Source organism: Podarcis raffonei, chromosome 3 (genome assembly GCF_027172205.1).
Source record: "Podarcis raffonei isolate rPodRaf1 chromosome 3, rPodRaf1.pri, whole genome shotgun sequence".
NCBI classification, from domain to species: Eukaryota; Metazoa; Chordata; class Lepidosauria; order Squamata; family Lacertidae; genus Podarcis; species Podarcis raffonei.
The window spans coordinates 17,260,208-17,287,878 of record NC_070604.1 but is presented as its reverse complement, the minus strand read 5'-3'; the positions used below and the strand labels follow the sequence as shown (position 1 = coordinate 17,287,878).

Sequence of the window (27,671 nt, the reverse complement as noted above, 5' to 3'; positions counted from 1 at the left end):
CCAGAGCATGCCAGGCACTCCTGTCTTCCACTGCCTCCCGCACTTTAGTCAAACTCATGCTGGTAGCTTCGAGAACACTGTCCAACCATCTCGTCCTCTGTCGTCCCCTTCTCCTTGTGCCCTCAATCTTTCCCAGCATCAGGGTCTTTTCCAGGGAGTCTTCTCTTCTCATGAGGTGGCCAAAGTATTGGAGCCTCAGCTTCAGGATCTGTCCTTCCAGTGAGCACTCAGGGCTGATTTCCTTCAGAATGGAGAGGTTTGATCTTCTTGCAGTCCATGGGACTCTCAAGAGTCTCCTCCAGCACCATAATTCAAAAGCATCCATTCTTCGGCGATCAGCCTTCTTTATGGCTCAGCTCTCACTTCCATACATAACTACTGGGAAAACCATAGTTTTAACTATACGGACCTCTGTCGGCAAGGTGATGTCTCTGCTTTTTAAGATATCAAGACTCTTAGTATACTGAAAAGTGGTCTAATGCACAGCCCCTGAGGCTGTTTTTTGGCAGCCCTCAGTAACATTTGAGCCACCCCACCCTCACAGCCTTCATGTTGCCTTCCCAAAACCAGGTAAGTGAGGCTCTGTGCTTTGAGAAAGGTGTGAGGGTTCTGGAGGGCTCATAGAGTCCTCCCACACCCTTCCTAAAGCCTAGCTGGTGCTTTCCCAGCTTTGGGAAGGAGATGGGAAGGCTCTAGGACCCTGCCAGAGCCTCATGCCTCTCACCCAAAGCCCAGCACCTTGCTTAACCAGTTTTAGGAAGGCAGCATGAGGGCCTGGTGGGGATGGGCATCAATTTTTGAGCTTGCTCTCCCCCCCACACACACCCCATATGCGCAAGACAAGGCAGTGTGAGGCCTGCAAGTTCCATGTCCAAGTAATCTTGTGGCCCACTTGGTTTGAAAAGTTGTGCTGCCCTGGTATACTGTATGACTGCAGGCTAGAGAGAATAAAAGAATCAGGCAAAACCAGTTAGAAAGACTGGGCGTTTATTCCATGTTGAGAGTAAATAAGGCAATTATACATTTCCGCAGCCTAAAGAATTATGGCTACAATGCACTAATTTATGCTTATTAAAAAAACTGTCTAAATACAAGTTTATGTTTTACTGAGATATTCATGATTGCTCTGTTTTGTTTGTAATCATGGCTTTGCCTGGACTATTTAAGCTTTTAAGGACAACAAGGAAGGTTCAATTACAGTAACACAGAAGACAGTGGAAATGAGATTGGTTATAAAACTAGCTGTTTGTTCATTCAAAAGGAAGCACCTTTCTGAAGAACACAACTGATGTGGAGAGGGGCACTGCTAAGGTCTAAGGATATTCATACCATATGGTTGGAGAGCACCTCTCCATTTCATCTAGTTACTCATTTTTATGAAAAATAATTATCCGTGCTCCACTGTATCTGAGGAAACATGTTACTATGTACCTAAGCAAATACAATGTTCCCTAAAAACAGCCTCTAGAATAAATGTAAGTCTCTATTCATTTGCGAAGAGTGAACATTTTTGAATGCTGTGAAGAGTGGAAAGCCCTTTGTCATAATCAAGTAATAACATTAGCAGCTAATAACTGAAGAACATCAGAGGTTCACAGAATAGTTCTACTAGTGCAACTTTCAAACTGTATTAATCTAAAATTATTTTAATGTGGGCACGATCTACTGTAAAAAAAAGAAATCTCTCTGTTTTCATACGGAACTATGAACCTTGTCACACGAAAGAAGAGAAAAGGTGGCAGAAGAAAACGGTCTGTAGAGAGCTTTTGGCCACAGTATGTTGACTAGATGAAAAACCTAAATGTAATAAATAAAATAAAGGGCTGTACTAAGGTAGTGGCCCCAGTTAGGGAGCTGATGGGAAGAGGAAAAAATTGGAGGGAGGAAGGCATCACATGAAATTGGAAGTAAGCTGAAAAAAACACCCTCAGAAATACATTGTTACTCCTGGATGCGAACGCGATCTGTTCCGGAGCCCCATTCACATCCTGAAGCGAACATAACACGCGACTGCACGTCTGTGCGTGTCGCATTTCACTGCTTCTGCGCATGCGCGAGTGGCGAAACCCGGAAGTAACACGCTCCGTTACTTCCGGGTAGCTGCGGAGCGCAACCTGAAAATATTCATCCCGAAGCTACTTCAACCCGAGGTATGACTGTACAAGATATTATTTCTCATTTGGATGGCAGAATAGCTTGGGAATAGCTTGGGAATAGTGAAGTACAGCACACACACACACACACACACACACACACACACACACACTTATACTGTAATTAATTGAAATGTCAAACATGCTCTGTTATGTACAGTATTTTAAGGCATACAGTACAAATTTAAATGCCAGTCTTGCAAGCAATTATTTGGAGCCGTAAGCCCTGAACTCCTTGACTGCCTGCCCTTCTTCCTCCAATAACCCTAGCTTTGCCTCCTTTCCTCCTCTTCCAAGTACACTTCTCTACCCCCAAACACAATGCGCCCCACACTCCACACAAATTCTGCTGAATGGGGCTTCTACATTGGACAGGACACCGTATTGATTGCAAATATGGCTGACACCTCCCTTTCTAAGATACTAAGAGCTTCTGGCTCCTGGTCACCACGAGGAAAGTAACCAATCCCCACCATGCACATGTCCAGTACAAGGGCAGTACATGGTCTGGATGAATGCAGAGGTTTATTTTCCCTAAATGGACCAGACTGCTCCGCAAAGTGTGCCTGCTAAGTGGGAACAAGAAACATTCCCACACTTAAGAGATATAAGCTCCACGACTGGAAGGAAGAAATGCCAAGGCAGGTGCCATACCGCTGCTACTGTTTACATGTGAGGCTTTCTGACTCCCTTCAGGATTTTAGCACGTGGCCCTTTAAGGCAAGGAGGGAGAAAACCGTATGACCAATCATGAAAGCACAACACAACTCAGAGGGAAACACAAGGGCAACAGCCTGGAGACTGCTTGCACACAAATCTATCCATACATGAAGGATGTAATTTTAAATCTCCCTAGGCCAGGCATGTCCAAAGTCCGTTTTGGGGTCCTAATGTGCCCCCCCCCGGCTGGTTTTATCTGGCCCCTGTGGCAGTTTAATTCTAAAAAAAGCTCAACAAGTTTGGTCGGCCCTCACGCATGTTCACTTCATCATATCTGGCCCTCTTTGAAAAAAGTTTGGGCACCCCTGCCCTAGGCGATCTGACAAATGCCATTTGTAAGTCCATTAAATACCACAAGAAATTGCGGAATTCTTACTTTCTGTGGCCAGCACAGCACAGCACCAGCACCATCTGATCTAACAACAGGAAGTAAAAGGCATGAAGGCCTCTGGAAAGTGAAATAACAAAGGATCCTTGTCAAACTACCATGAAAAATATGGAAGTAAGAAAAGGGAAGCCCATTTAGCAAACCAAAGGTACTAACTATTCATATTTTGTGGTTAACAACAGAACCGTATTGTTGTTATAGTTAAATAGTCTAAAAACTATAGCTATTTAACACATTTGTGAATCTTACGCATGTTGTTTTATTAAATGTTTTATATGAGTAGCTGCAGAGACCATCAGTTATTGTACTATCTTATGATAAAGAATACAACAGAAGAGTGGCAAGGTATCCACGAATACCTCATCTAATCTAGAACTGGCTCAACTAAGCAGGAAAACCACATTACAGATTAAAATTTAACATGTCAAAATCAATAACCAGGCCTTAGTTAAGATCTACCATTTTCAAGTATCAATAAGCATACCTCGTCCAAACTAGTCTACCTGTAAAGAACAAGAGCTGGGATCCTGAGTCTACATACCGGCCAAGGGCTCTCCTCAGATGCTGCGTCTTAAGACTAAATTGAGAACATACTTCTCAAAATTTGCCAGACACTCTATTTTCCTCCCTCCACCGGTACCCACTATTTCTTGTTTTCTCTGCACTTTCAATAGAAAATACATCTTCCCTCACTTTGTCTTCTATCTAAATTTGTTCTAGATTAATTTCCTTTTCTCTCCAAACCTCTGGCTTGGTATTCAAAGAACAGCCACATAACTGTTACAAAAGTTACCATATTTTTCTGTGTATAAGATGCCCCCATGTATAAGACGACCCCTATTCTTATTTTTTTTGAAGCAAAAATTACAAAGCCAGTATTGAGTTCTTGAGCTTTCCTGTTGGGGGGGGGGGAGATTGCCCTTGAGTTGTTAAGCTTTTCTGCAGAGATCACCCAAAGTTGTTAAGCTTCTTAGAGTGGAGTTGTTTGGCTTCTGTGGGGAATGTCACCGCCGAAACAAAACATCGTCTTGGACCCGGAAAAATGGTCTTGGACCCGGAAAACTTCTGTTTCTTTTAGGCCACAACCTCCTACTGAACCACAATAGGAATATGTGGGCTCATATCCTATAGGTATTTGCAAAGCTGCACTAACAAGTATTAGGATCTGCAGACTGTCTAAAACATGTAGTGCAAGAACCACCTTGTTTCCAAGTCCAAATATTGAAACATGTGCTGTGTTGCTAATCTATATTCAGCTATCTTGTCTTCTGGTTCTTGATCTCCTTTTCCTTTATTCTTCTCTTCCTCAGTGGCAACCACTGCGATCTGCAAATCCTAATTTCTTACAATCTTCATCAATAGGGCGGAGACATGGATCAAAGTATGCCAATGAAGCTTAATCAATAAGCTTAAGCAGCTTGTTTCGGCCCCACAACCTGAAAAATCTGAACGATTTGTGAACATGATATACTTTCCCATGCAGTGTTTTAATTTCATTCCTTCTCATAATTCTTGTACACAATAGCTCCCTAAGGCTTTGAAGCAAAATAAACAACTGCTTTCAAAGGCTACTATCCAACACTATTCATTGGCTCACAGTAAACACGAAATCTGCCATTTTGTATGCACCAGGCTTCCTATAAACACACATTTAATTATTCACCGGAGTAGCAACTCTTCCTTACTATCTATGCAATTAGTCTCCAAAGGCACTTTTTACCAGAAGAGCTGCTGCCATCAAGAGAGATAATGGGTGGAATCCAAACACCTCCACCTGGTTCCTTGGGCAAAGGGACCCGAGGGTGATGACCCCCTGAAATTGAGGGTGACACTGCCACTCTTATGCGTACGATGTGGAAGCACTTTCCCCAAATGCATGAAGTTTGAATAAGTGGAAAAATTGAACCCAAGACTGGATTAAAGCCCTAAGGCAGGCATGGCCAAACTTGGCCCTCCAGCTGTTTTGGGACTACAACTCCCATAATCCCTAGCTAACAGGACCAGTGGTCAGGGATGATGGGAATTGTAGTCCCAAAACAGCTGGAGGGCCGAGTTTGGCCGTGCCTGCCCGAAGGCTTGCAAAATACTTTTAACATGTGAAGTGCAATTGAAACATAATGTTGGAAAGCTTCCAGGCAATGGCCCTATTCTCCAAAACAGCATGTGCACTAGAATTCATTTTTTGTGTGCTGCAAGTCATTGGAACTACAGGCATCAGCACTAGCTGTCACATAGACACCTGTAACAAATCTTGCAGACTGGAAGTGCAAGGGATAGAACTTATTTTCCTCAACTGATTTTGTAGCTCCATATCAATGGGGCTTTAGGCCTGGTTTTGGCACAGAAACTGCTTTGATAGCCCAGTAGAGGCTTGTCTGGTGTCTCCATTACATATCTTTAGGCACCAGGTGAAAACAACAGAGGGGAGGGAAAATTTTTTATTTTTATTTAAAACATTTATAAACGGTTATAATATTTTAAAAAATATCTCAATACTGTACAACAGAAAACTGCAAAGAATATAATTAAAACAATATACAACATAAAACCAGCAAAATAGTATTATAAAAGCATATAAGAACACAAACAAGAATTCAGGGAATTTATAGACAAAAATAGGGTCTGATCTTATAGGTCAGGGAAAGCTTGGGCAAAAACATGTGCCTTTTAGAACTGCACCTTACTGTTTAAAAAAAATTCCTACAACATGCAGGAAAAACAAAATCCAGGATGTCATGACCTTTTCAAAACCAGATTCCCTCCAATTAAAAATGTGATGTAAGTGCTGAATAATCTTAATTTTTGGTGCATGATTATAAGAGAAAGAATGGTGTGGAAATGCCTAACTGCAAGTTTTACTCACTCCATGCAGCCTTTCCTAGCAAACAGGAATAAAGGGTCTCTTGAGAATTATAATTACTAACTCAGTAAAGCAACACAAATCCCAAAAGCATAAGTAACACTTTTAGCCATTTATATTAAATCCAACAGATATAGTTAAATAGGTTTTATAAATATTAACACCCTAACCAGTCTTCAAAGTACAGAAGAATGCAACCTCAAGCCTTTACAAAGTTTTATTTTCGAACACAGAAGAGGGGATTGACAGACATGAGATTTCAAATGCAGGTAGAAGAGAAAGAATTAAATTCAAGCTTTCTGGGTTGTATCCAACTGTGTCCCACCATTGATGGAAGGCTCTTTGATCAATTAGAGGCGCCTGTGAGCAATAAAGGGGGGGTTCACAAATTCCCTCTTTTCTCCTGCAGGCCCTTGCATCACGTCTCATTGCTGTTCCAAAGGGTCCCCCAACCCTCTGGAACGTATTGGCATGGCAAAGGGAGCTGCAAGAGGGAAGGTGGGATCAGAGAAAATTGCCTGTACGCACCCCGCTTTCCATTCACTGAAGCCTCTGTTGGTTCAAAGAGAATTCTTTCACAACTGATAAGAGGACACAAATGGATCCAATTTTCTGTATACAGCATATATCATGTTTGCTTGCAAACTATCGGAAAAAAGAAGAAGTAGTCATATTTGTAGTTGAGAAATGGGGACGGGGTAGAGGTCTAAAAGTCCCTTAACATTATCCAATAAAAGTACATTTTCGACTGCAATCCCATTATCCAGTTCATTACATCCGAATCACACCCAAGCTTTTATGACTTCAGGGCAACATATACCGGGCTCTTTCATTTGATCTTCAGACTGAAAGGTAATGGTGAAATGACTTAGTGGAGATTTCATCCCCATGTTTCCTGAATCGAAGTCCAACACTACCCATTATATCACAGTGGCCAAAACCAGTGCAATAAAATGTGCTATGCACAAAACCGACCTTTTCTCCCTAAAACAATTTACTTCTTTCCTAATCTTTATCATCAGTCTACAGTTGATTTTATCTTCCTAAATTTTACATTTCTTCAACCTTCTATTTTAATTTGGGGAGCAAGCACCAAACAAACACAGAAACACAAAGTGCAAAGAGAATTGTCAGCCTAAACAACACTGTGCTGAAGGGCCCCTCACCATGGTATCAAAGCCTTTGGGGTGGGGAAAGCACATTCATTCATCCAGGGTCTCGCATGAGCGAGCGAGAAGCATGAATGAGCCATATAAAAGCATGCTTCCTGCCCAAACAGTCAGCCAAATGGGGCAGACATAACAGCAGTTCAGTTTTGTTCAGCATAATATGATCAGTCCAGATACTGTTGCAATAATTTAAAGTGAGAGACTTTTCGCCACTTTGGGGAACAATATGGGACCTTACCATTCAAAGTCTGACCCCGGTTTTTTAAGAAAAACACTGTTAAAAGAAATACATTCCACAAAACTCTACATACACAATGTATGCAAACTTAGATTAAGACTAAATATCTTTCCTGAGTACCTGTAAAATACTCTTTTCTTTTTCAGTGCACAGAGATTTCTATTCATGTGCTTACTGTCATCTTCCTCTCTGTAGTATTTGAAACTTAAGAAAAGCAACACACCTCTTTCCCAAATGGGACAAAACCTAGGAACTGAAACTGAAGTTGACCTAGTTTTGTCACGCAACGGCTGAGGCAAATGTAGGTCAGTAGAACATCAAGTAAGCTACAAGGTAGAATACCAGGTTATCACTCAGCACCTCCCAACTTTACTCACACACACCTCGAAACCAAGGATAAAAACAACTACTTGCTTTGGATTTAATTCCTGTATTTCTTTGCTGTTTACAGCACTTTACTATTTTAAAATATTTATTTAGCACTAAGGTGTCAGGCAGTGTGCAAAGCCATGAAACTAATATAACTGCTGCCCAGAAGGCATATCATCTAAAACTGAAACAGGACCAAAAAGGAGACTGGACAAACTTCAGTTAGAAGAGGCTGGAGAGTATTAGCTGGTAGAGAAAAACTATGGTGGCTTCAGAAAGTCTTTATGAAAAGAAAAACGTATTTCTAGTGCTGAAATCACTCATGCCTTTTACTGTTTTCATCATCACTCAGGAATCTTTCACCATTTCTGTTAATGCAAACGAGCCAGATCATAACTTACTATCTTCCCTGCTTAAACAGATTCCTTTCAGCTGTTGCAGATAAAGCCACTCCTTCCCACCTACCTATCCTGGTAAAAACCAATCTGGATTCTGATGAAATCTCACATAGATGTTTCTAATGCGCCCCATTGCCATTTAGGCTGGATCCAGAGACGTCAAAGAAGCAATTCAGTTAAACATGTTGTTAACTCATATAGGGAAATCTGGTAGGGAAAGACGGGGTTCCACAGCACCATGTGGTGTCGCATACAACGCATATAAAACACTTTTATTTAACCAATCTAGCTGAGTCCTTAGTTCATTGTCCAACTTCTGCTCAGCAGAAACTGCTGAAGTCAGATTCACCAATGACTTCTCTCTCTTTTCTTTTTAAAAGTATTGCTGAGCAGCAGTGTGCATGACCTTTTGAACAGGAAAAACAAAATCCACCTGCATTTCCAAGCAGCTTCAACTGTGGCAGAAGAAACTAGAACTGATGCAACTGACAAGTGACAAGGTTTTCCAACCATACATCAATAAAAGTTTAAAAAGTGCAAGTGGGGAAATGATGGGTGGGCTAAAAATGTGCTTGAGATAGAACTTGTCTATTCATTACAGGTAATGCCTGCAATTGTATATCCATCTTCCAGTATGGCCAAAAACCATTTTTTTAAAAAAGCTACGCATTTAAAATTGCATCTCTGTCTTTCACATAGGCACATTACAGCATGGGAAATAAATGTTACTATATAGTCCAGATCAAAGAGTGTGAAAACAGCACTGCAATTAGCTTCTGATGTGAAGTACCACCCAAACTGATCACCTTAAGCTATGCCCTATGACAAGGGCAGGCAGACCACTGATTTGTTTTGGAGGGGGAGGAAAGTTTCTTCGCAAGACTGCCTTATATTTAAGGGCTAAGAGCTCAGAGACAACACAGACATAGTAACAAATCTAGTACAGAGATTAATAGCCATCAAGACTTGCAACAGGACTGTAGAATGCTATAAAACAAAAAAATAGGCACATACTTTTTATTTATCTAAATATTTGTAGCCTGCTCTTCAGTGTCCAAGCCTTCACAAGGCAGCTCATGTTATAGCAAGGCAAAATAGATCTAATTTAGAAATACCCACTAAAACTGAAAACTAAACAAATAACTGAACTAAAAACACCCCAAAGAATTGACATAGCCAGATCAAGTTAGTACAGTCATGCCTTGTGTTGCGTTCGGGTCACGTTGCGTCTTTTCAGCTTGCGAACACGGCAAACCCAGAATAGTATACTTCCGAGTTTCGCCGCGCACACGCACACAGAAGCATTCTGCGCACTTCGCACATGCGCAGAAGTGCTCTATCGCACTCCGCGATTGCACAGAAGCGCCACTCTAGTTGCGGACTTTTCGGGGTGCAACCGGCACTCCGGAACGGATCGTGTCTGCAACTAGAGGTACCACTGTATGTGGAAGAAGGTGCATCTCTGCCAGCAGGCAGCAGGAGCTTCACCACTGGGTGGGCAATGTCCACTGAAAAGGAACGGCCCTCAAACAGTGTGTTTAGGGAGGCAGGGACAGATCAATGATGGCTTGGGATGCAAAGCTCCTTTGTACTTCCAAGAGGCCCCAGGGTTAGGCTAATCAATTCCCCCCTCCTTATTACAATGGAGGCAAATTCTTACAAAATGGAAGTGTGGTTGATATGCCCCTCCTGACTCCCCACTGGACTGGACTGGACTGGACTGGACTGTTACATAACAAAAGAATAAAACCTAGTATTCGACCCCCAGCAAAAAATGAGTTTAAGAGGTAGTTAATCTAAGCTGCTCCACTGTGCCAGAGACAGTTGGTTCTGACAGAATGAACACCAGAACTGAGAGTTTTCTTAGTGCTGCATTCAAGTGATAGCGTTTTTTAAAATTTTTTTTTTAAAAAAACCAAAAACGCCTAAAGCCACAGAAACAGAGCCATGGGGACTGCCTGGTAGTGGAGGAATGTAACAACAACAAATAAGGGAAGGGCAAGGAGGAAACTGGTTGCTTCCAGATTAACAGAGTTTATAACTTCTATGTATTGATGTAACATTTTTATAGTTGTTTATCCCAATGTCTACCATAGCTTCCTGTGACAGTGAAGAACTTCATTTTGCTGCTCAATTTGCAGTCAGACAATTCTTGTGGATAACCCTGGATCCTTGCATTTTGAGGTAATAGCTTTCCCCGACTCACTTTTGCCACTCAATTTTAAAAGCACCTACCACATCCTCAACAGCAAATTTATCACCTTTTAAGTTTTTCTCCATTATAAATGGATTATCATTTTAACCTGCCTTTCTTAAACATAATTTTCCCAATTATATGATATACTGTTAGAGGTCAACGAATGTCAATGTCAACGAAATGCAGGTACGTGTAGCCAAATTGTACCTACGATTCCAATAATCTACAACTAAGATGGCAATTTCTTGCTTTTTATCTGTTCTTAAATTCTTTATATTACGTTTGCTTTCTTCATTATCACGCTGCTCAAAGTTGACATTTTCGCACTGCTCAGTTGACATTTTCAAATGACTGCAAAGTATTTATCAAATAGTTAAAGTCAATTAAGATATCTGTGTGTGCACTTGGGGGTGAATGTGTAGCAATAATGGTTCCAAATGCCATTTATTTATGATCAGCACTGAATTTTATTTTGCATTCTCTTGCCCAATTTCAAAAGCTCCTTAGGGGAATAATCTTCTTTGAATTTTACTATTCTGAATAGCTGGCCATCATCACAATTTACTCCACTCTACAGATTTGTGTTTAAAAAACACACAGAAAAGGTCTCAAAAGACTTCCATGTTACACCACAGAGAATGACACCATAAAAACTCTGGTTCTGTAGTTTTCTCTCAGTCAAATGACACCTTCCTTGTTATGTACAGAGCATCATGTACAAAGATCAATTTATTTAATACACAAATGTGACAGAAGCTCACAGATAAGAGTTATGATGAGAGCTAAGGAATAGATACATAGCTAAGCAATTATAATAAAAAGATAATCATTTACAAAGGAGAATGATAATAGAAGGTTGCTTTTCATGCATACAATCTCACATTGCTAAGCAGTCCTGTATTGTCATCCATAGCATCCCAAACTCTGAAGCATGCTTGCAATAGACTCCCACCATATAACACAGCCATACATATTTCAAAGGCAGGCTCATGCATTTTCAGGTAATGATCAAGGGTGGATTTATCATGTGTAGTCCAACACATATCAGATTCAATAATGATATTATACTAATAATAACAACAAAATTATTATTTATACCCCACCCATCTGGCTGGGTTTCCTCAGCCACTCTGGGAGGCTTACAGCATATCTAAAAACATAATAAAAACTTCAAGCATTCAAAACCTCCCAAAACAGGACTGCCTTCAGATGTCTTCTAAAAGTTGTGTAATTCTTTATCTCCTTGACATCTGAAGGGAGGGTGTTCCACAGGGAGGGTGCCCCTATGGAGAAGGCCCTCTGCCTGGTTCCCTGTAACTGCCTGGTATGCATTAATTCAATTTTTGAGGTTTGCTAGATTTATTGTAGTCAGGAAAGCCTCCCATACACTAGCAGAAGAAGTCTTCAAAGATTTGGCCATCCAATGGATAAAGGTTCTGCTGGTCAATCCCAAAATGGATATTTAGATTGCTATTTCCATTGTAATAACTGAAAATAGAGAATATTTTCCCCCTTGATATGTAACAAGTTTATTATCTGATGTTTAACAAAGCTAGAAGGTGTCAGTTCAAAAATATACCATCAGTTGTTTACTCCTTTGCCACTATTTTCTATACATAGTGCACATTTTGCATAAGGTGTACTTTTCAGTGCAGGCTACCAGTGCTACAAAGCAGACTCAAACATTACCTTGTACACTTACTTTCAAGAGATAGTGTGGTATTATATTTATACCATATCAAGATACCAAATAATGGATTATATTTGCATTTCTCTAACACATAACTTAACTGCTGATATGCACTTTTGCAATGGAATCATAGAGTTAGAAGGAACAACGAGGGTCATCTAGTCCAACCCCCTGCGGTGCAGAAATCTATTTACCCAATGTGGGGCTCAAACCCATGGACCCGAGATTAAAAGTCTCATGATCTACTCTCTGAGCTATCCCAGTGATGTTAAGAATGACAAGGGGACAGCTTTCTGTCTGCTTTAACATTTCTATAAACTTACTGAAGAGAGCCATCTGAAGAGAGAATATACAGAAGGAAATCTATTTTATTTACATAGAATATGATAACTAAATGAAATACAGTGGTACCTCGGTTTAAGAACAGCCCTGTTTACGAACGATTCGGTTTACAAACTCCACAAAACCGGATGTAGTGTCCCGGTTTGCGAACTTTACCTTGGTCTAAGAACGGAAGCCGAATGGTGGAAAGGCACCGGCAGCGGGAGGCCTCATTAGGGAAAGCGCACCTTGGTTTAAGAATGGTTTTGGTTTAAGAATGGACTTCCAGAATGGATTAAGTTTGTAAACCGAGACACCACTGTATAAGGGTCAATAGCTGTACAGTGGTACCTTGGTTTGCATAAGTCTTGGTTTGCATACGTTTTGGATTACAAACACGTCAAACCCGGAAGTGCGTGTCCCAGTTTACAACCTTTTTTTGGATTACAACCCTTTTTTTTATTACGAACAAATTTTTTTCCAAGGCCCCATTAGTGAAAGTGCGCCTTGGGTTACCACCTGTTTTGGTTTACAAACAGACCTCCAGAACGGATTATGGTTGTAAACCAAGGTACCACTGTATTTTAAAGGTTTTAGTTCTGCCACTATCCAGGGAGGTCATATAATATAGGGTGTTTGAGAAATGGATCCTAAGGCATGACACTGGTGGAAGCATCCACAAAAAACACCAATTGTCTGGTTGTTGTTGTTTTTTAGTAAAGTCTCATATCAACAACCTAGGTGCAAATAAGCTAGAGAGAAAGAAAACAAATGTCAGCATTTTGTTGTGCTCTGGTTAACAATTTAGACTGGAAACCTATTTGATTTCTTTATCTCACTATACTGTATGACTCATGGAAGAAGGAGGGCTGTATCCTTAAATTCCCAGGAAAGCCTCCATACAACATACCCAATCACCTTGTCAAATCCAGTATGTCACATACAATTTGCATCCTACATAGAGAATTACAGATTTACATTATGATCAACATTCCACTATTCTCTGTGGGCATAGAGGATTCATGTTTCAGAAGACTTGGGGCAACTCATATTTATGAGATTTATTAGGGTCAACATAAAAAACCCTAAAAACCCTAGTTATTCTCCTTGTGCATTTTGAGGTGCAGGGGTTGGGGAGGGAGAGTCAGAGAGAGAGAACAGGGCTGCCTCAAATCTCAAAGCACAAATACAAGTCCCATCTTCCTGCTGCATGGCCTGTGACCTAACTTAGGTGAAAGTTCTTTCTCATACTTGGGAAAGACCAATTAAGCCCACAGAGTGAAATCCCAGAGTGAGAAGTGCACAAAGGTACTGGTGGGTAAGCCACTGAGTTTGGCCACTAGAGACAATTTAAAATGATCCCAGTGGCCCAAATAAATTACTAATCATTTACCATACTTAGTTCAGCTATGTCCACAAACAAAGTCCTCAAAAATTAAGAAACGCCACTACCATATGCTATTATTTAGCAATACCCAAATGTACCATTGTGAAGAGAAATCAGAGCTAGTGATCTTGCTATTTACACATGTTCTCAAGCTCCACAATTAAAAAGAAATAAATTCATTCATTGGAAAGAAACTCAAGCCATTTAACTGGGTTCCATGCTAGCACTATTGTAAGAATTTTAACACTGGCACAAAAGAGCCCCTGATTTCTTCCATCTAAAAATCTCTTCTCCCTGAACATTACAAAAACTTTCTCAGGAAGATTTGCTGTATACATGGAGGATTCAATGCAGTCGAGAAAGGAATTAAACTGATGTATCATTGTATTTGCTTGGCAGATTTATTTGTTTATTTTGTATTTTCACACCACCCTTCATCAATTATTCCAATGATTTTACTGTGGAAACTCACAAACAAAAACAGGCAGCATGCAAGCCTTATTTGCATCGCAACTGGAGGCAACAGGTAGAGCAAAATGCGTACTACTTTCAAATTAGGAGTTTTATCATGCAGAGAGGGCTCCTACAGAAAACTGAAGAGGATCATACAGAAAACATTCAGAAGGCTATAATATTTAAATTGAACCCAGCGAGATTTTAACAATGACCACAGCATAAGCATAACACATTTACAACAAGAAAGAAGAAAGGCACCTGGAGACATCTGACACTGGGCATGCTCTGCAGGCATCTCAGTGCGCACATGCTCTCTACCAGGTTGGAGCAGCCTAGCCACAAAGACCTTGGCACAGAACACTGCAGGATGACAAAAAGGAAGGAAGAGAAGAAGCAGTTAGATGCCACAAGTTACTGAACGCAGGTAACTTATTAGTATGTTAAAGTGGATAACCAAAGGTAAGCAACCAAAAACATCTAATCCCATTCCAAACTGCTTAGCCAGATCATCAATCAAGGGCTGAATCCACCAAACACTACAATTAACCTACGCTATCTGAAGCATAAATTGGGTTGAATTCACACCAAGGGATTGTCCACATTTGAGCATGAATTAGCTGTTAATCTACTATCTCTCCATTCACATTAGGCTAGTGTGGTCCACAAATGCCTATATTTGAATCTGTGCATGGGAAACAACTAATAGGCATTCCCTTTTGGATGTGTCCCTACCGTCTAATTTGTTGATTCTTTTATGCCAGGGATGTCCAACAAGTCAATCACGATCTACTGGTAGATCCCCAGGAGGTTTTGGTAGATCGCGGTCGATCGCTGGGTCCCCTTCCTTAGCAGTGCTAAAATTTATTCCTGCCCCGCCCTCCATTGCTGCACCATCTGCAGAATGGAAGATGGCATTTACTGAGTGAGGCTGTTTTGTTTCCCCGGCAATTTGTTAGTGAGTGTCTGTTCCTCTTTCCCCCAAAAAACCCTTAAAAACGGGGCTTTCCTCCTCCCTAAAAAAAATCTCAACAACTTTGACCTGAACCGCCCCCCATGGGGGTAGATCACTGCCAGTTCTTAATTCTGTAAGTAGATCGCAGTCTCTTGGGAGTTGGCCACCGCTGTTTTATGCCAATGCATGTGCACAGACAGCTTTTTAAAAAAAACCAACAACCCACTTATGAAGTGGGCAAGTCAAGCAACTGTAAATTTGCTTGTGCAGTCTTCTGGTTTTCTGCAAACCATGAGGGATCAAAGGCCAGGGTGGAGGGGAGAACCTCCGTTCAGGAGCTCACAGGAAATAGTTATGAGCACAGGCAGAAAGAAATGAGAGCATCAAGGAAGTAGTGGACATGGAGAGGGGAATGGAAGAAAGTGAAAACTGAGTCACCCAGCCAAAAACACCCAAATAAAATCATTTGTGACCCTGAGGAGAGTAGTTTAGAACCCAATTTCCCTCAGTTTTTCAGATTATCTCCATAACAGGTAAGTATTGAGACAGGTGTTGTTTGAGGGTATTGCATGTAGACTATGCAAATTAAAAGGTAATACAGTAAACATTGGTGTTGACAAGCCCCAAGTTAGTTGCTCTTGAATCTCACTGATGTAAACGGATCCTAAATTTGTCAAAACTAGTTTATTTCTTACGGGACCAAAATGCAACTAATTTTATCCGCCAATCTACTGGAGTTTTCAACAACCCCAATGAAATGGAGCTTGCAGAGTAGCAATTCTTAGTGCTGCAATTATCTAGTAACTTTCATTGGTCTAACCACTTCAGCATTTATGAGCTCCGAAAGGAAATAAATAAGAACAGAGCCCTTGAAAGTGGAGCCCGGAGTGCTCTCGAGTGTTAATCGCTTTTTGTACAAAACCACTCCCAATACACTACCCAAACAAAGAGAATCACAAATCTGGCACTAGGATACAAGTGAGGAACTTGATTCAGTGTTTTACACATAAGTTTCTCACTGCTGAGTTTGAAAAAGCTTGCTGATCTATTGTGTGTAACTTGTCGTTGAATCAATTATTTTCTCTGCAACTATTTCTAATGATTCATTCCAAGTCTCATATACTTAACTTGGAATGAAAATAAGTTGAATAGTGCAGGCAGTTATGATGAGCCTATTACATAGCTCTTCTGTTATAGTGGACAGAAAGTGTTACTATTTAAAGAAAAATAGAAGTTTCTCAAAGTTGATGTTGAGGACTGAGCCCTACTAAGGATTTATTAACTTGTACAGCACATAATCCCAATCAGTTGTTAATGAGCCAAACAATTTAACATCAGATTACATAATTTGGCAGGCCAAGTAAGTCTACCCAGGTCACAAATACTTAACAGAGAGGCAATTTAAGGATAATTCATCCTGGTCATAAGCTAAATGAGTTTAAAATCCTAAGACTTTAAAGTTTCAAAATGGATCAAAGGCTTTCAAATAAATCTAAAACCATTCCCTTCCCCCCCAGTAATAAACACCAGGGAAGCTCTGAGCATTGAGTGCCCTGGCTTTAATTTAAACAGGCATATTTACTTATAGTAAATAGATTTTACACCACCTCTGACATTAGCAAATATGTAAAAGTTAAGGATATAATACAGAAATCTACCTTACACTTGACAAGATGCACTGAATGAGGTATCTCTTTTGCATTGCAAAGAACAAACCACTATACCATAAGCTGCTTTTGAAACTCCCAAGTTTCAAAAGCAGTTTATTGTACTGGAAGAAACTGGGGCTGCAGTTTGAGAAATGCAAATCAAAAGTTGATGGGAGTGGTCATTAGTTTTGAGGCAAGGTGCCATCACTATGCTGATAACACTCAGCTCTATCTCTCAATTACATCTAGATTGGGAGAAGACATGCAGTCTCTGGATTGGTGCCTGGAAGCAATGTTGAGATGGATGAGGAAAAACAAGCTGAACTTGAATCCTGGTAAGACAAATGTACTGTGTGTAAGTGGCTCCTGTGTCTGTGAAACTGGTCAATTTTTTACCCTGGATGGGTCAAATAATCTACTGCTTTATACAAGAATGCTTGTGTTTTAAAATACTGCAAATTAGTACTGCTGACTCGTATCAAGTACTTGTATGTCAATTTAAGGCCACAAGTCACATGGTCATAAGCAGGCCATCAGGTACTACCATTTACCTCTCATGTTAGTGAATAAGAGGGCACAAAGTCTGGCTTTTAAGTCCCTGCACAACTTTGGTAAATAGGTAAATTGCTTATTAATTAAATAAAAGTGCTAACCCATGCAAGTGGGGGGGGGATGTTGCTATCACGTCTGTTTTTAAATGAGCCAGAGAATTAACTTTGGAAGGGTTCAAAGGCTTATCTTATCTACTCAAAACAGACAATCCTTTGCCCAATTAGTCCAGATCACAGTGGGTCACAAGACAAAGATGGTTCTTGCACAGATGTCAATGCAATAAAGTCAAACCAAGCACTATAGCACAGGAAAGCAAAGAGGGCATCACACCGCGCATCAGTATTGCTGGTCAATCTTTCCTGGAAAAACATGTCTTCCCAGAACAACATATGCTGGCCAGCTAGAACTTATTTATTTAAACAACTACTGGCATACATTTCCCCATATTTTACAGCATAGTGAACTGGTGCTTCATGTGCAGGCCAGCATTCTTGGCTAAGTAAGTCTAATCACTACAGTCCTTTCAGTAAGGGGGAAAAACATAGGGTAGATCAACTTTCAGTAAATTTTGCATTGAACAGCAGGAAGCAAACATGTTAAAGGTAACACAGTTCAAAAGCAAACTAAACTAATTTCGCAGTAAACATTAAACACAATAATTTAATGCTACATTTATGGAACATGTGAACTTCCTGAAAAGTGATCTAAATGTGATTACATAGTTTAGGGAATTTGTTATTGCAATCACAACATATTGCCATAAACTGGACATGCTTCAAGTGGTGATCAGTGCACAACCCAGTGCATTCCTATCAGTACAGGTCATCCTGTTTTTGACTGTGTGATCAACAACTTTCTTCAAATCAAGTCAAAACGTTTTTTAAAAAACCCTAACACAGAGCAATGTGTTCCAATAATCGACTCATGGGCTGACATTTTCTAAAACATTAACGTAATTTTTGCTCTCGTGTACTTTGGTGTGCTACTAACACGAACCTTCTGCACCTTTTTAGACTGACTGGATTATTTCATTGTAATACAGTGGTGCCCCGCAAGACAAATGCCTCGCAAAACGAAAAACGCGCAAGACGAAAGGGTTTTTCGGTTTTTGTGTCGCTTCGCTAGACGATTTTCCGTATGGGCTTGCTTCGCAAGACGTTTCGTCTTGCGAGTTCTCGCGAATTTGTTTCCTTTTTCTTAAAGCCGCTAAGCCGTTAATAGCCGCTAAGCCGCTAATAGCCGTGCTTCGCAAGACAAAAAAACCGCAAGACGAAGAGACTCGCGGAACGGATTAATTTCGTCTTGCGAGGCACCACTGTATAGGCAGTTCATTTGTAGGCAGCAGACACACTACTTCAAGCTAGAGCATTTTGGCATTTAAGCTCAGCAAACGCTTTGAACAGTAGCGCTCCTGTAAAAAACAAACACCTGAAGATGCCTTACTGTTACGTAGACCCATCAAGACCAGTACTGGCAACTCTGTTGGCCAACCCCTCAGGGAACCTTCTATATTCTGCTCTCCAAGATCATTTGGTTCACAGATGGACTCCCAATTCCCATCAGTCCCATCTAGCATGAGCAATGGTCAAGGATGGCAGGAGTTGTAGTTTATTATCATGTGGAAAGCCACAGGTTTCCTGCTCTAACTGGAGATGTTGGGTACTGAAGCTGACACCAGCTACGTGCTAACTAGGTTCTCTATCAGTGAGCAAAGGGTCCCCCTCCCTCTTTTTGCAAAATGAAAAAAAGGAGGGAGGGAGAAAGCGCAAACCTAAAATTTGAAAACAGAGAATTGGAAGCATTTAACAACTTGCACAGCTCTGATAGAAGTCGAGTAACATAACATCTGTGTGTTTCATCAAGCCATTACATTCCTTCACAACTTTAACAATATGCTAAGATTCTTCTGGTCTGATTCTTCTGATCCCCTCCCTATTTGTCTCTAGGATGAGACTGGAAAAAGTCTTTGGGCAGGGAGAAATGAACAGCTGAACAAGAAGAACCCTGTGGTCATTTGATGAGGTGCCTCCTTTTACCTAGAAAGAATTAACCCTACTTAAGGATAATAGGGGACACGGGTGGCGCTGTGGGTTAAACCACAGAGCCTAGGACTTGCCGATCAGAAGGTCAGCAGTTCGAATCCCCGCGACGGGGTGAGCTCCCGTTGCTTGGTCCCTGCTCCTGCCAACCTAGCAGTTTGAAAGCACATCAAAGTACAAGTAGATCAATAGGTACCACTCCAGCGGGAAGGTAAACGGCCAATAAAGCGAGATGAGTGCCGCAACCCCAGAGTCAGCCACGACTGGACCTAATGGTCAGGGGTCCCTTTACCTTTAAGGATAATGGCCAGGGAGGTTTTGTTTAGCCTTACGTGGCTGACTTTTGTCTGCTTGACTTTTAAGTTTTAGTTGAGCCCCTCAATTTCTCTTGACAGAAGTTGCAAGTGGTTCATTAGTGTGGTGTTATTAGGAGGGAACACACTCTCAGCGATGCATCATTTACACAGTACTATTAGTGTACATCTCCTCTGCAGAACAACTAACAAAAAGAGACATATTTTTGCCCATAGGACATAATCGCCTAACTTTTGACATTGAGGAAGGCAACAAGGAGAGACAGCTGCAAACAAGGGATGAATGCAAACAGTATGAATGCAGCATGTAAATACACACTTGTCCACTGGGGGATAAGGACTGGAGAGAAATTAAGCTGGAAGCTTCACAGGAAAAGTGGGTTTTGAGGAGGGATTTGAAGACGGGAAAAGAGATGGCACCAAACAGGCAATCTCAAAGGACGTTCCATACACAGCGGAGAAGCAAAAGGATGAGCAAAGACAATACATATTTCACACACATATTTTACATGTGTGCAATTCACATTTTACACACATACACACGCACACACAGTGTCCCAGTCAAATGAAGTTTCACTTAGCTAGTAGTGGAAAGAAGACTTCTCTCCCCTTAACTCACTCTAAAGAAAATTCACCTTGAAAATGAGAGAGGGGGGAAATGATGGGTTGCTGCTGGTCACATCAGTGGCAACTTCTGAGTTCATATCATTACGGCCATTTTACAAGGACTGTATGTATTGCTTCATAGCAGGAAGGAAAATTGCTCTAAAAGTGAGAGCAGTAACAGATGTGGCTGCAAGTTGGCTGCATCATCAATAGTTTTTTTAAAAACCCTACAAGATATAAAAATCAAATATTTCTTGAAACATCACCAAGGACTTAAGCAGCAAGGAGTGATGGTTCCTTTTACAGGTGACAGTATTATGCACCCTTTTTTCCAGTCTACTAAGAAAGCACCATTCAATTTGAGAGGTCTCAACCCTTGGATCATATGGACCAGTCCTGTAGCAACAGCAACAAACTGCATATTGCAGGGAACAGGGCTGCTGGTTGAGATCTAAAGAGCTGCTTAGACTCACAGAATGGCCTTGCATGAAATTTTAGGCTTCTCATTCTTCTTTGAAAACAGCTGACACAAACACACCCCACATCATGTGACAGAGTGCTTTTGAAATCTTTCATAGTTTTCAAAAACTCAGTTTGCCAGGCACAACGGCAAACTGCTGTTAAGTGAAAAAGTGTAAAGCCCTCTTGGGCTCATGGAATTAATCCCACAATTCCTTGAATCCCTGCCCATAGCCTCTGCTTCCTAAGCAGCCTCTTTCAGCTACAACACAGTTGTTACAGGGAAGCGATTGAGAAAGGCCTAACCCAGTGTAAAGCACCATCACTTCTGATGGTGACAATACATTTCTGGGCATAGAACCTCTGATGTAACACATTTACATGCCTCGCTCTCCATAGCTTTTTTCAGGCATTCTCCCTTCCATGTGTTTACAAAAGAGCAAGGGGGAGAGCAGGGCTGAACTTGCTACCCCTGCTGCCATGTACTCACAGACACCACTCCCATAATCCACATGGAGAGAGGGACATTTGAAGTGAATAGCCTGCTGTATACTTATAGGCTTTCCTTATGGCGCTGTGGTCTAAACCAATGAGCCTAGGGCTTGCCAATCAGAAGGTCAGCGGTTCGAATCCCCGCAATGGGGTGAGCTCCCATTGCTCAGTCCCAGCTCCTGCCAACCTAGCAGTTTGAAAGCACGTCAAAGTGCAATTAGATAAATAGGTACCACTTCGGCGGGAAGGTAAACGGCGTTTCCGTGCGCTGCTCTGGTTTTGCCAGAAGCGGCTTAGTCATGCTGGCCACGTGACCCGGAAAAACTGTCTGCAGACAAACGCCGGCTCCCTCGGCCAGTAAAGCGAGATGAGCTCCGCAACCCCAGAGTCGTTTGCGACTGGACTTAACTGTCAGGGTCCCTTTACCTTTAGGATCTCTAATCCTGCAAACCAGAGCAGTAAATTGTGTGGGTAGCCTACATGTATGCAGCAGACTCTCCTGCTTCCAACCTTCCCCAATGCATGAATGGCAAGGGCGAGGGAGCAAATTCAGCTCCATTCTTCCCCTTCCGTGATTGCAAATGCACAAGGGCAAAATGCCTGGAAAGTGCCACAAAAGTTCAGTACGGTTTTTTTCCCCTGACAGCTGAGATGGCCACAGGCAGATGCAGTCCCCTAATAATTCTAACTGGCCCCTGGTGACCCTAGGAAATTTTTGTCAAGATGTGGATTTTGTATACAAAGGTAGGTATTTTGTATGTAATCTTGACTGCATGTGCACTGCAACTGTGAAGCCTTGACTGCTAAATGATGACAACCTTGTTATGGGGGCTGACCACTCATGGGAGAGCTTATTTCTAATCCCACCTCCCGTACTGGAGGCAGTTCATAACTATTAGAAACAAAAACCATCAAAAACCTTGGAAAACCAGCAGTAAAAAAATAATACAAACACACATAAAACAACCCAATTTAGCAACAGCAATTTTATTTCATTGGTCTACGTAGGAAAACATGCTTCTGGAACCCACACCACTGTCCCAATAAAAGTGACTCCCTTCCTCTCCCCCAACTCAAGGCCAAGGAGTACCACACCAGAAGTCATGTGTGAAACATGGGGAAAGAAGTACCAGACTCATTTTGCATATATGATAAGCATATGCTCCTTGACACTTCTGCCATACTACATCAATTCTATTTTCATTTGTTGACAAGTCACAAGAGTGCAGAAGGTTAAGTATGGTACTTAGCCACATTGTTCTCAGGTCACAAAGGGCAGTTTTGTTCTTCAAAGTGAGGCTGTTGTTTTCTTCCAACATGAGCATCATTGAGGAGACAAATACCAGGAAACTACAGCAAGTAAGCAGAACCATCTTGGGTTTTCCTCTTTAGCTTCCAGCCAACTTCACTGAATCCAGGATAGTGATTTAACACTGAGTGAAATCCTGTGCACATCTACTCAGAGGTAAGCCCCACTGAGTTCAATAGGGCTTGCCCCCAGATAGGTAGATCTAGGATTGCAGCATACGGGTCAGTTCAACTTCAGCATCTAAATGTATTTCATTAATCCTTTCATGCAACAATGAACCAGTCAGTTCAGCTAACGGTCCTATGTTGTGTTCATTGGGGCACAATAGCAGGGGAAATTATCTGTTTTTCATTTTGTTTACTTGGGTTTCGAGTCCACCCTATCCCTCCTGTTGATGGGACAGGAGATCAACACTTCCTTCTTCTGTACAATCTGGTTTTTTAACAAAACAAAGACCTTTGTGCTGGAACTCCCTGTCAGTCTCATGTAGTGACCTGTTGAGCCCTGACGGAAATACATGTGTGCACATGCCACACTTGCAATGCAAGGGGATCGTGCAGTTAATGTACGGATGAGCCAGACCCAGTTGCAGATATTACACATTGCAAATAAGTAATTTGTAATCTTGCTCCCACACAAACTAGAATTTGAAAGCCCACTTTAAACCCTGGTTTAGTTGTTTGGAAGCAACAACCCAGGATGCTAGGTTTGCACATTATGATAAGCCATTGCTTATTGCAGTGGTTTTCAAACAGTGTGACATGGCACCCTGGGGTTCCCTGAATGATGGTCAGGGGTGCCACAGGCAACACTGGCCTCTGTCCTTCTTTCCTTCCCTCTCTCACCTGATGCTCTCTTGGGTCTCTGCCTCCCAAAAGTTTGCACAGCTGTTTGTTGCAACAGCTCTGGCTACAAGCTCCCCAGGCAAATGGTGCTTCTGGTGTTGGCCAGGGGGTACTTCCCAGGCCTCTGTTGGGTGGTGTGAGAAGGCATCTCTCTTTGGGGCGGGGGGGGGGGGGGTGGCAGCTCAGAGACCAGGGGTGGCAGCTGTGGCTGCCCAGAGGACTCTGAAGAAGAGGGGAGAAGAGAGGCGGCTGAAGGAACATTCCACAAAGGAGGGTGTTCAAAAAGGGGTGAGGGGCTTCTGGCTCTGCAGGCAAGGGGTGACTTAATGGGCTCCTGAGCCCCACAGGGGTGCCACAGAAAGAATGTAGTTGGTCAAGGGAGCCATGAATTCCGAAAGGTTGAAAACCTCTAGCTTACTGGTTAGTCTAAGCTGCTCACACAAAGGGAAAAGCAAAGCATGAGAGACCAGCAGGTTGCTCATTCACAGTATGCCAGGATAAACTAGGAATCCTGGATTTACCTTGATATGCATACAAGGACCTGGTATATTTCCAAGCCATCTAGAACACCAAAATACCATTACAGAATATGAGACCCTGCAGTCAAAAATCTCTGTTAAGCTATTATTTGCTTTCCCTCTAAAGTGCAGAGAAACTTCACAAGAATCAGTTTATACCTGCTGCTCTAAGCAATTCAATATGAAAGGTTTTAGACTATTTATTCAAGTAGGTATTTCAAGAACTACATTTCAAGATTAGTCTTAAGTCAATAAAAAGTCAAGAAGTGATGTTCTTAGCAGCAATATGCCAGCAACCCCAAAATAACAGTTGATGTTCAAGGTCAACTATGTTCATCAGCTTTAAGGCACATGTTTTTGTCTTTCTAGAGCGTTATTACTAAGGATGTTTCTATTATTAGCTATTCAACACAGGAAGGTACAAACTGACAGCAACGTACTAATTTCATTGTTTTCAAAGTGTTCCTTCTAAATTGAGGATAGGCAGTGTGGTTGCCTCCAGATGCTGCGGACTAAAACGCCCATAATCCTTGACCATCCTTGCTAGAGCTGATGGGAGCTTGAGTCCAATAACATAGGGAGTGCACCTTGTCACCTACTGGGTTCTAGTTTCATTCGCAAATCCAAGGCAACAAAGAAACAAAACCTCTATGTATGTAAGAAGAATGGAAACTGTAAGATTGTCTGAATTGATAAAGTATTTGCATTAAAACTTTAACTTTGCAAATCACCTAACGCAGTAACGTTTCAAAGTTAAAACTGATATAAAGTAAAGGTAAAGGTACCCCTGCCCGTACGGGCCAGTCTTGCCAGACTCTAGGGTTGTGTGCTCATCTCACTCTAGAGGCCGGGGGGCCAGCGCTGTCCGCAGACACTTCCGGGTCACGTGGCCAGCGTGACAAGCTGCATCTGGCGAGCCAGCGCAGCACACAGAACGCCGTTTACCTTCCCACTAGTAAGCGGTCCCTATTTATCTACTTGCACCCGGGGGTGCTTTCGAACTGCTAGGTTGGCAGGCGCTGGGACCGAGCAACGGGAGCGCACCCCGCCGCGGGGATTCGAACCGCCGACCTTTCGATCGGCAAGTCCTAGACGCTGAGGCTTTAACCCACAGCGCCACCCGCGTCCCTTGTAAAACTGATATAAAAACATGTTCTTTGCAAAGGATCGTGAGCAATAAGGGACCAGCAGCAGGAGGCATATTGCCTCCAGAAGCTTTCAGTCAGGAGTTATGCTACCAAAATCTAGGAACAGCTCAAGCAACAATGGGTACATTTCTTTCCTTGTTGCAGCTCTGTAGTATGGAAAAACTAGAGCAAGCTGAGAAAGGCACTGGTGACCCCTAAACCCCTTAATCGCTATCTCTTAAGCATGGCTAGTAACCCAGTTTTTACATCACATGAAATCATATGCTAATCATATGCTTTATCATGAATACTAATGTCATTCCCCCCTTTGCTCTTCCTCTAGTGCAAGTGAAACCAGTAATTGCTTGATTTGCTGTGTCTGAGCCAATAATTCTAGTTTAGTTTGATCAAACAAAACATGATCAGGAAGCAAAGAGCAAACCTTGGCTTGTTTGGAACAATGCAAACCGTTATCCCTGGTGTGAACATAGTGCTAAGCCAGTGTTGGTGGTTTGCACCTCTCACATGCAACAACTGAATGCATTGTTCATTTCTGTCGTACAGTCTCCAAAAGCAGGCTCCCAGGGCTCCCTTACAGGTCAAATGGCACACACAATATTAGCTGATTTATCTGTTTAAATGCAGGCCACACCCCTACAGAGCATTTCAAAGGAAAATGGGGCAAGCAGGTGAGGAAAGTGGCCCACAACAGTCAATCATCTCTCCATACCCTCTCCTCTCAAATGCTTTCCTCCTAGCTGAGCTCGCTGATTTTCAGCCAAGCTCTGACACTGAGGAGTACCCAAGAGAGACAGATTGCAGAGAGGTAAGTCATAGGCCTGTCACCATCATGTCTAGTTTGGCCCCAAGCCCAGACTCATCAGTCCATTCTTTTCCATGTCTGTCTCCTGCTGTCACTTATACTGTATGTGTGTGTTTGTGTGTGTGTGTGTGTGTGTGCAAGCATGCACAGCTGGACAATGTAAACCCACACCTGGCAGATCGCTCCCAAAGACACAAGAGACACTCCATCCATCCCCAGACTGCATGTGACCAACTTAAGAGCAGCCGCTGATGTTTTACTTCTACTTTAGTGTTTTGCAATATGAAAAATGATTCAGCATGTACAAGTAAATAGACATTCTTTGTGACTGTACAATGTTACAAGAAATGTGGCGTATAATTGTCAAGGAATCTATTTTGCCCACAGCTGTATTTCACTTAATTTGATGGTTCTGTGCTAGAATGTTTCCGTGATTGTCTGATTTTTTTAAAAAAAAACCCTGACTTGTTTAATCCTGTCTAATTGGCATGTATGTGTTACCATAAAATTTAAAATCTAAACTGAACGTACAAACAATTAACCCTGAGCCATCAGATGCAGGCTCTAACAACAATACAGGCATTTATGTAACATACATGCTGCTATAATCATGTCAATAATTCTGTAAGATAAGCCACTGTCATTACTCCCATACTGCCAGGAGTGGGACAGATGGAGGGAGCCACCTGAATATACAGATCCTTGTATCTATAAAGTATATGTAAATTTATTTTCCCCAGTGAATCAACTAAGTGTGTTTTCTTTAAGCATGCAAGAAAATTTTCTTCATCAAGAAAAAGCTAGTTCCACAGGTTGCAGAGTGAAGATCTGGGTTAAATAAACCTTGGAAATTTAGAGATCAGGGTTGGGAACATTGGGCCTGGGGACTGAATACGGTCCTCCTGGACTCTCTATCTGGCCCTCCTGAGTTTCTCCAACTGCACATGCTCTTCCAAGGCCACACCCCTCACTCATAGCTCTTCCCTGCTTCACATCCTACCAAAGTGTTTTTGCCTGGTTAAGAATGTATGCTTTCAATTGACTCTTGCTTGCCTGGATGGAGGATAAAGAGGTGTGTGAGTATGTGTGTAGAAACTAGCCTATTGTACAAAGGTAAAATTTATACACATTGCTCTGCTCACATTTGCCTGTGATCCCACTCTCTCATATGTGCCAGGAAAGCTTGCCCAGAAGGCAATGAAGCTCTGAGGCTGAAAAATGTTCCCACTCCTGCTAGACCTTTATGCAAAAGCATGCTTATCTAAGAAGTATATATAGCTTCCTCCACTTCAGGAATTAGTTCGGGGATGGTGGGAGTTGTAATCCAAAAACAGAACCAAGTTTGGGAAACTGTGATCTAGAGTACAGGTAAGCTGCCATTTTAGACAACAACTTGACTGGATTTGATTCTGCAGAAGTTTGGGGTGTAGCAAATAAACGACAATCTTAGAAATAAGTGTCCAAAACAGGTATGGAAAACCTTTGGCTCTCCAGATGTTGCTGACTACAACTCCCATCATCCCTGGCCACTGGCCATGTTGGCTGGGGCTGATGGGAGTTCTAGTGCAACAACACTTGGAAGGCCATGGGTTCCCCAGCCCTGTCTAGAAAAGAACAAACAGAAAGGGGTGGCTTCAAGC

The 27,671-nt window shown here is 41.9% G+C and overlaps 1 protein-coding gene across 5 annotated transcripts in view; it reads right to left on the bottom strand.

Moving 5' to 3' along the window:
• Positions 1 to 27,671, bottom strand: part of FBXW11 (F-box and WD repeat domain containing 11) — an 81,529-nt gene that overhangs the window by 38,166 nt on the left and 15,692 nt on the right. For 3 of the 5 annotated variants that reach the window (XM_053380674.1, XM_053380673.1, XM_053380675.1), the window contains one exon: positions 14,605 to 14,706. The exons of the other annotated variants lie outside the window; for them this stretch is intronic. In XM_053380674.1, coding sequence (XP_053236649.1) covers positions 14,605 to 14,655 — 51 coding nt within the window. In that variant the 5' untranslated portion in view covers positions 14,656 to 14,706. The remainder of the gene's footprint in view (positions 1 to 14,604; positions 14,707 to 27,671) is intronic. 5 annotated transcript variants of the gene reach the window in all.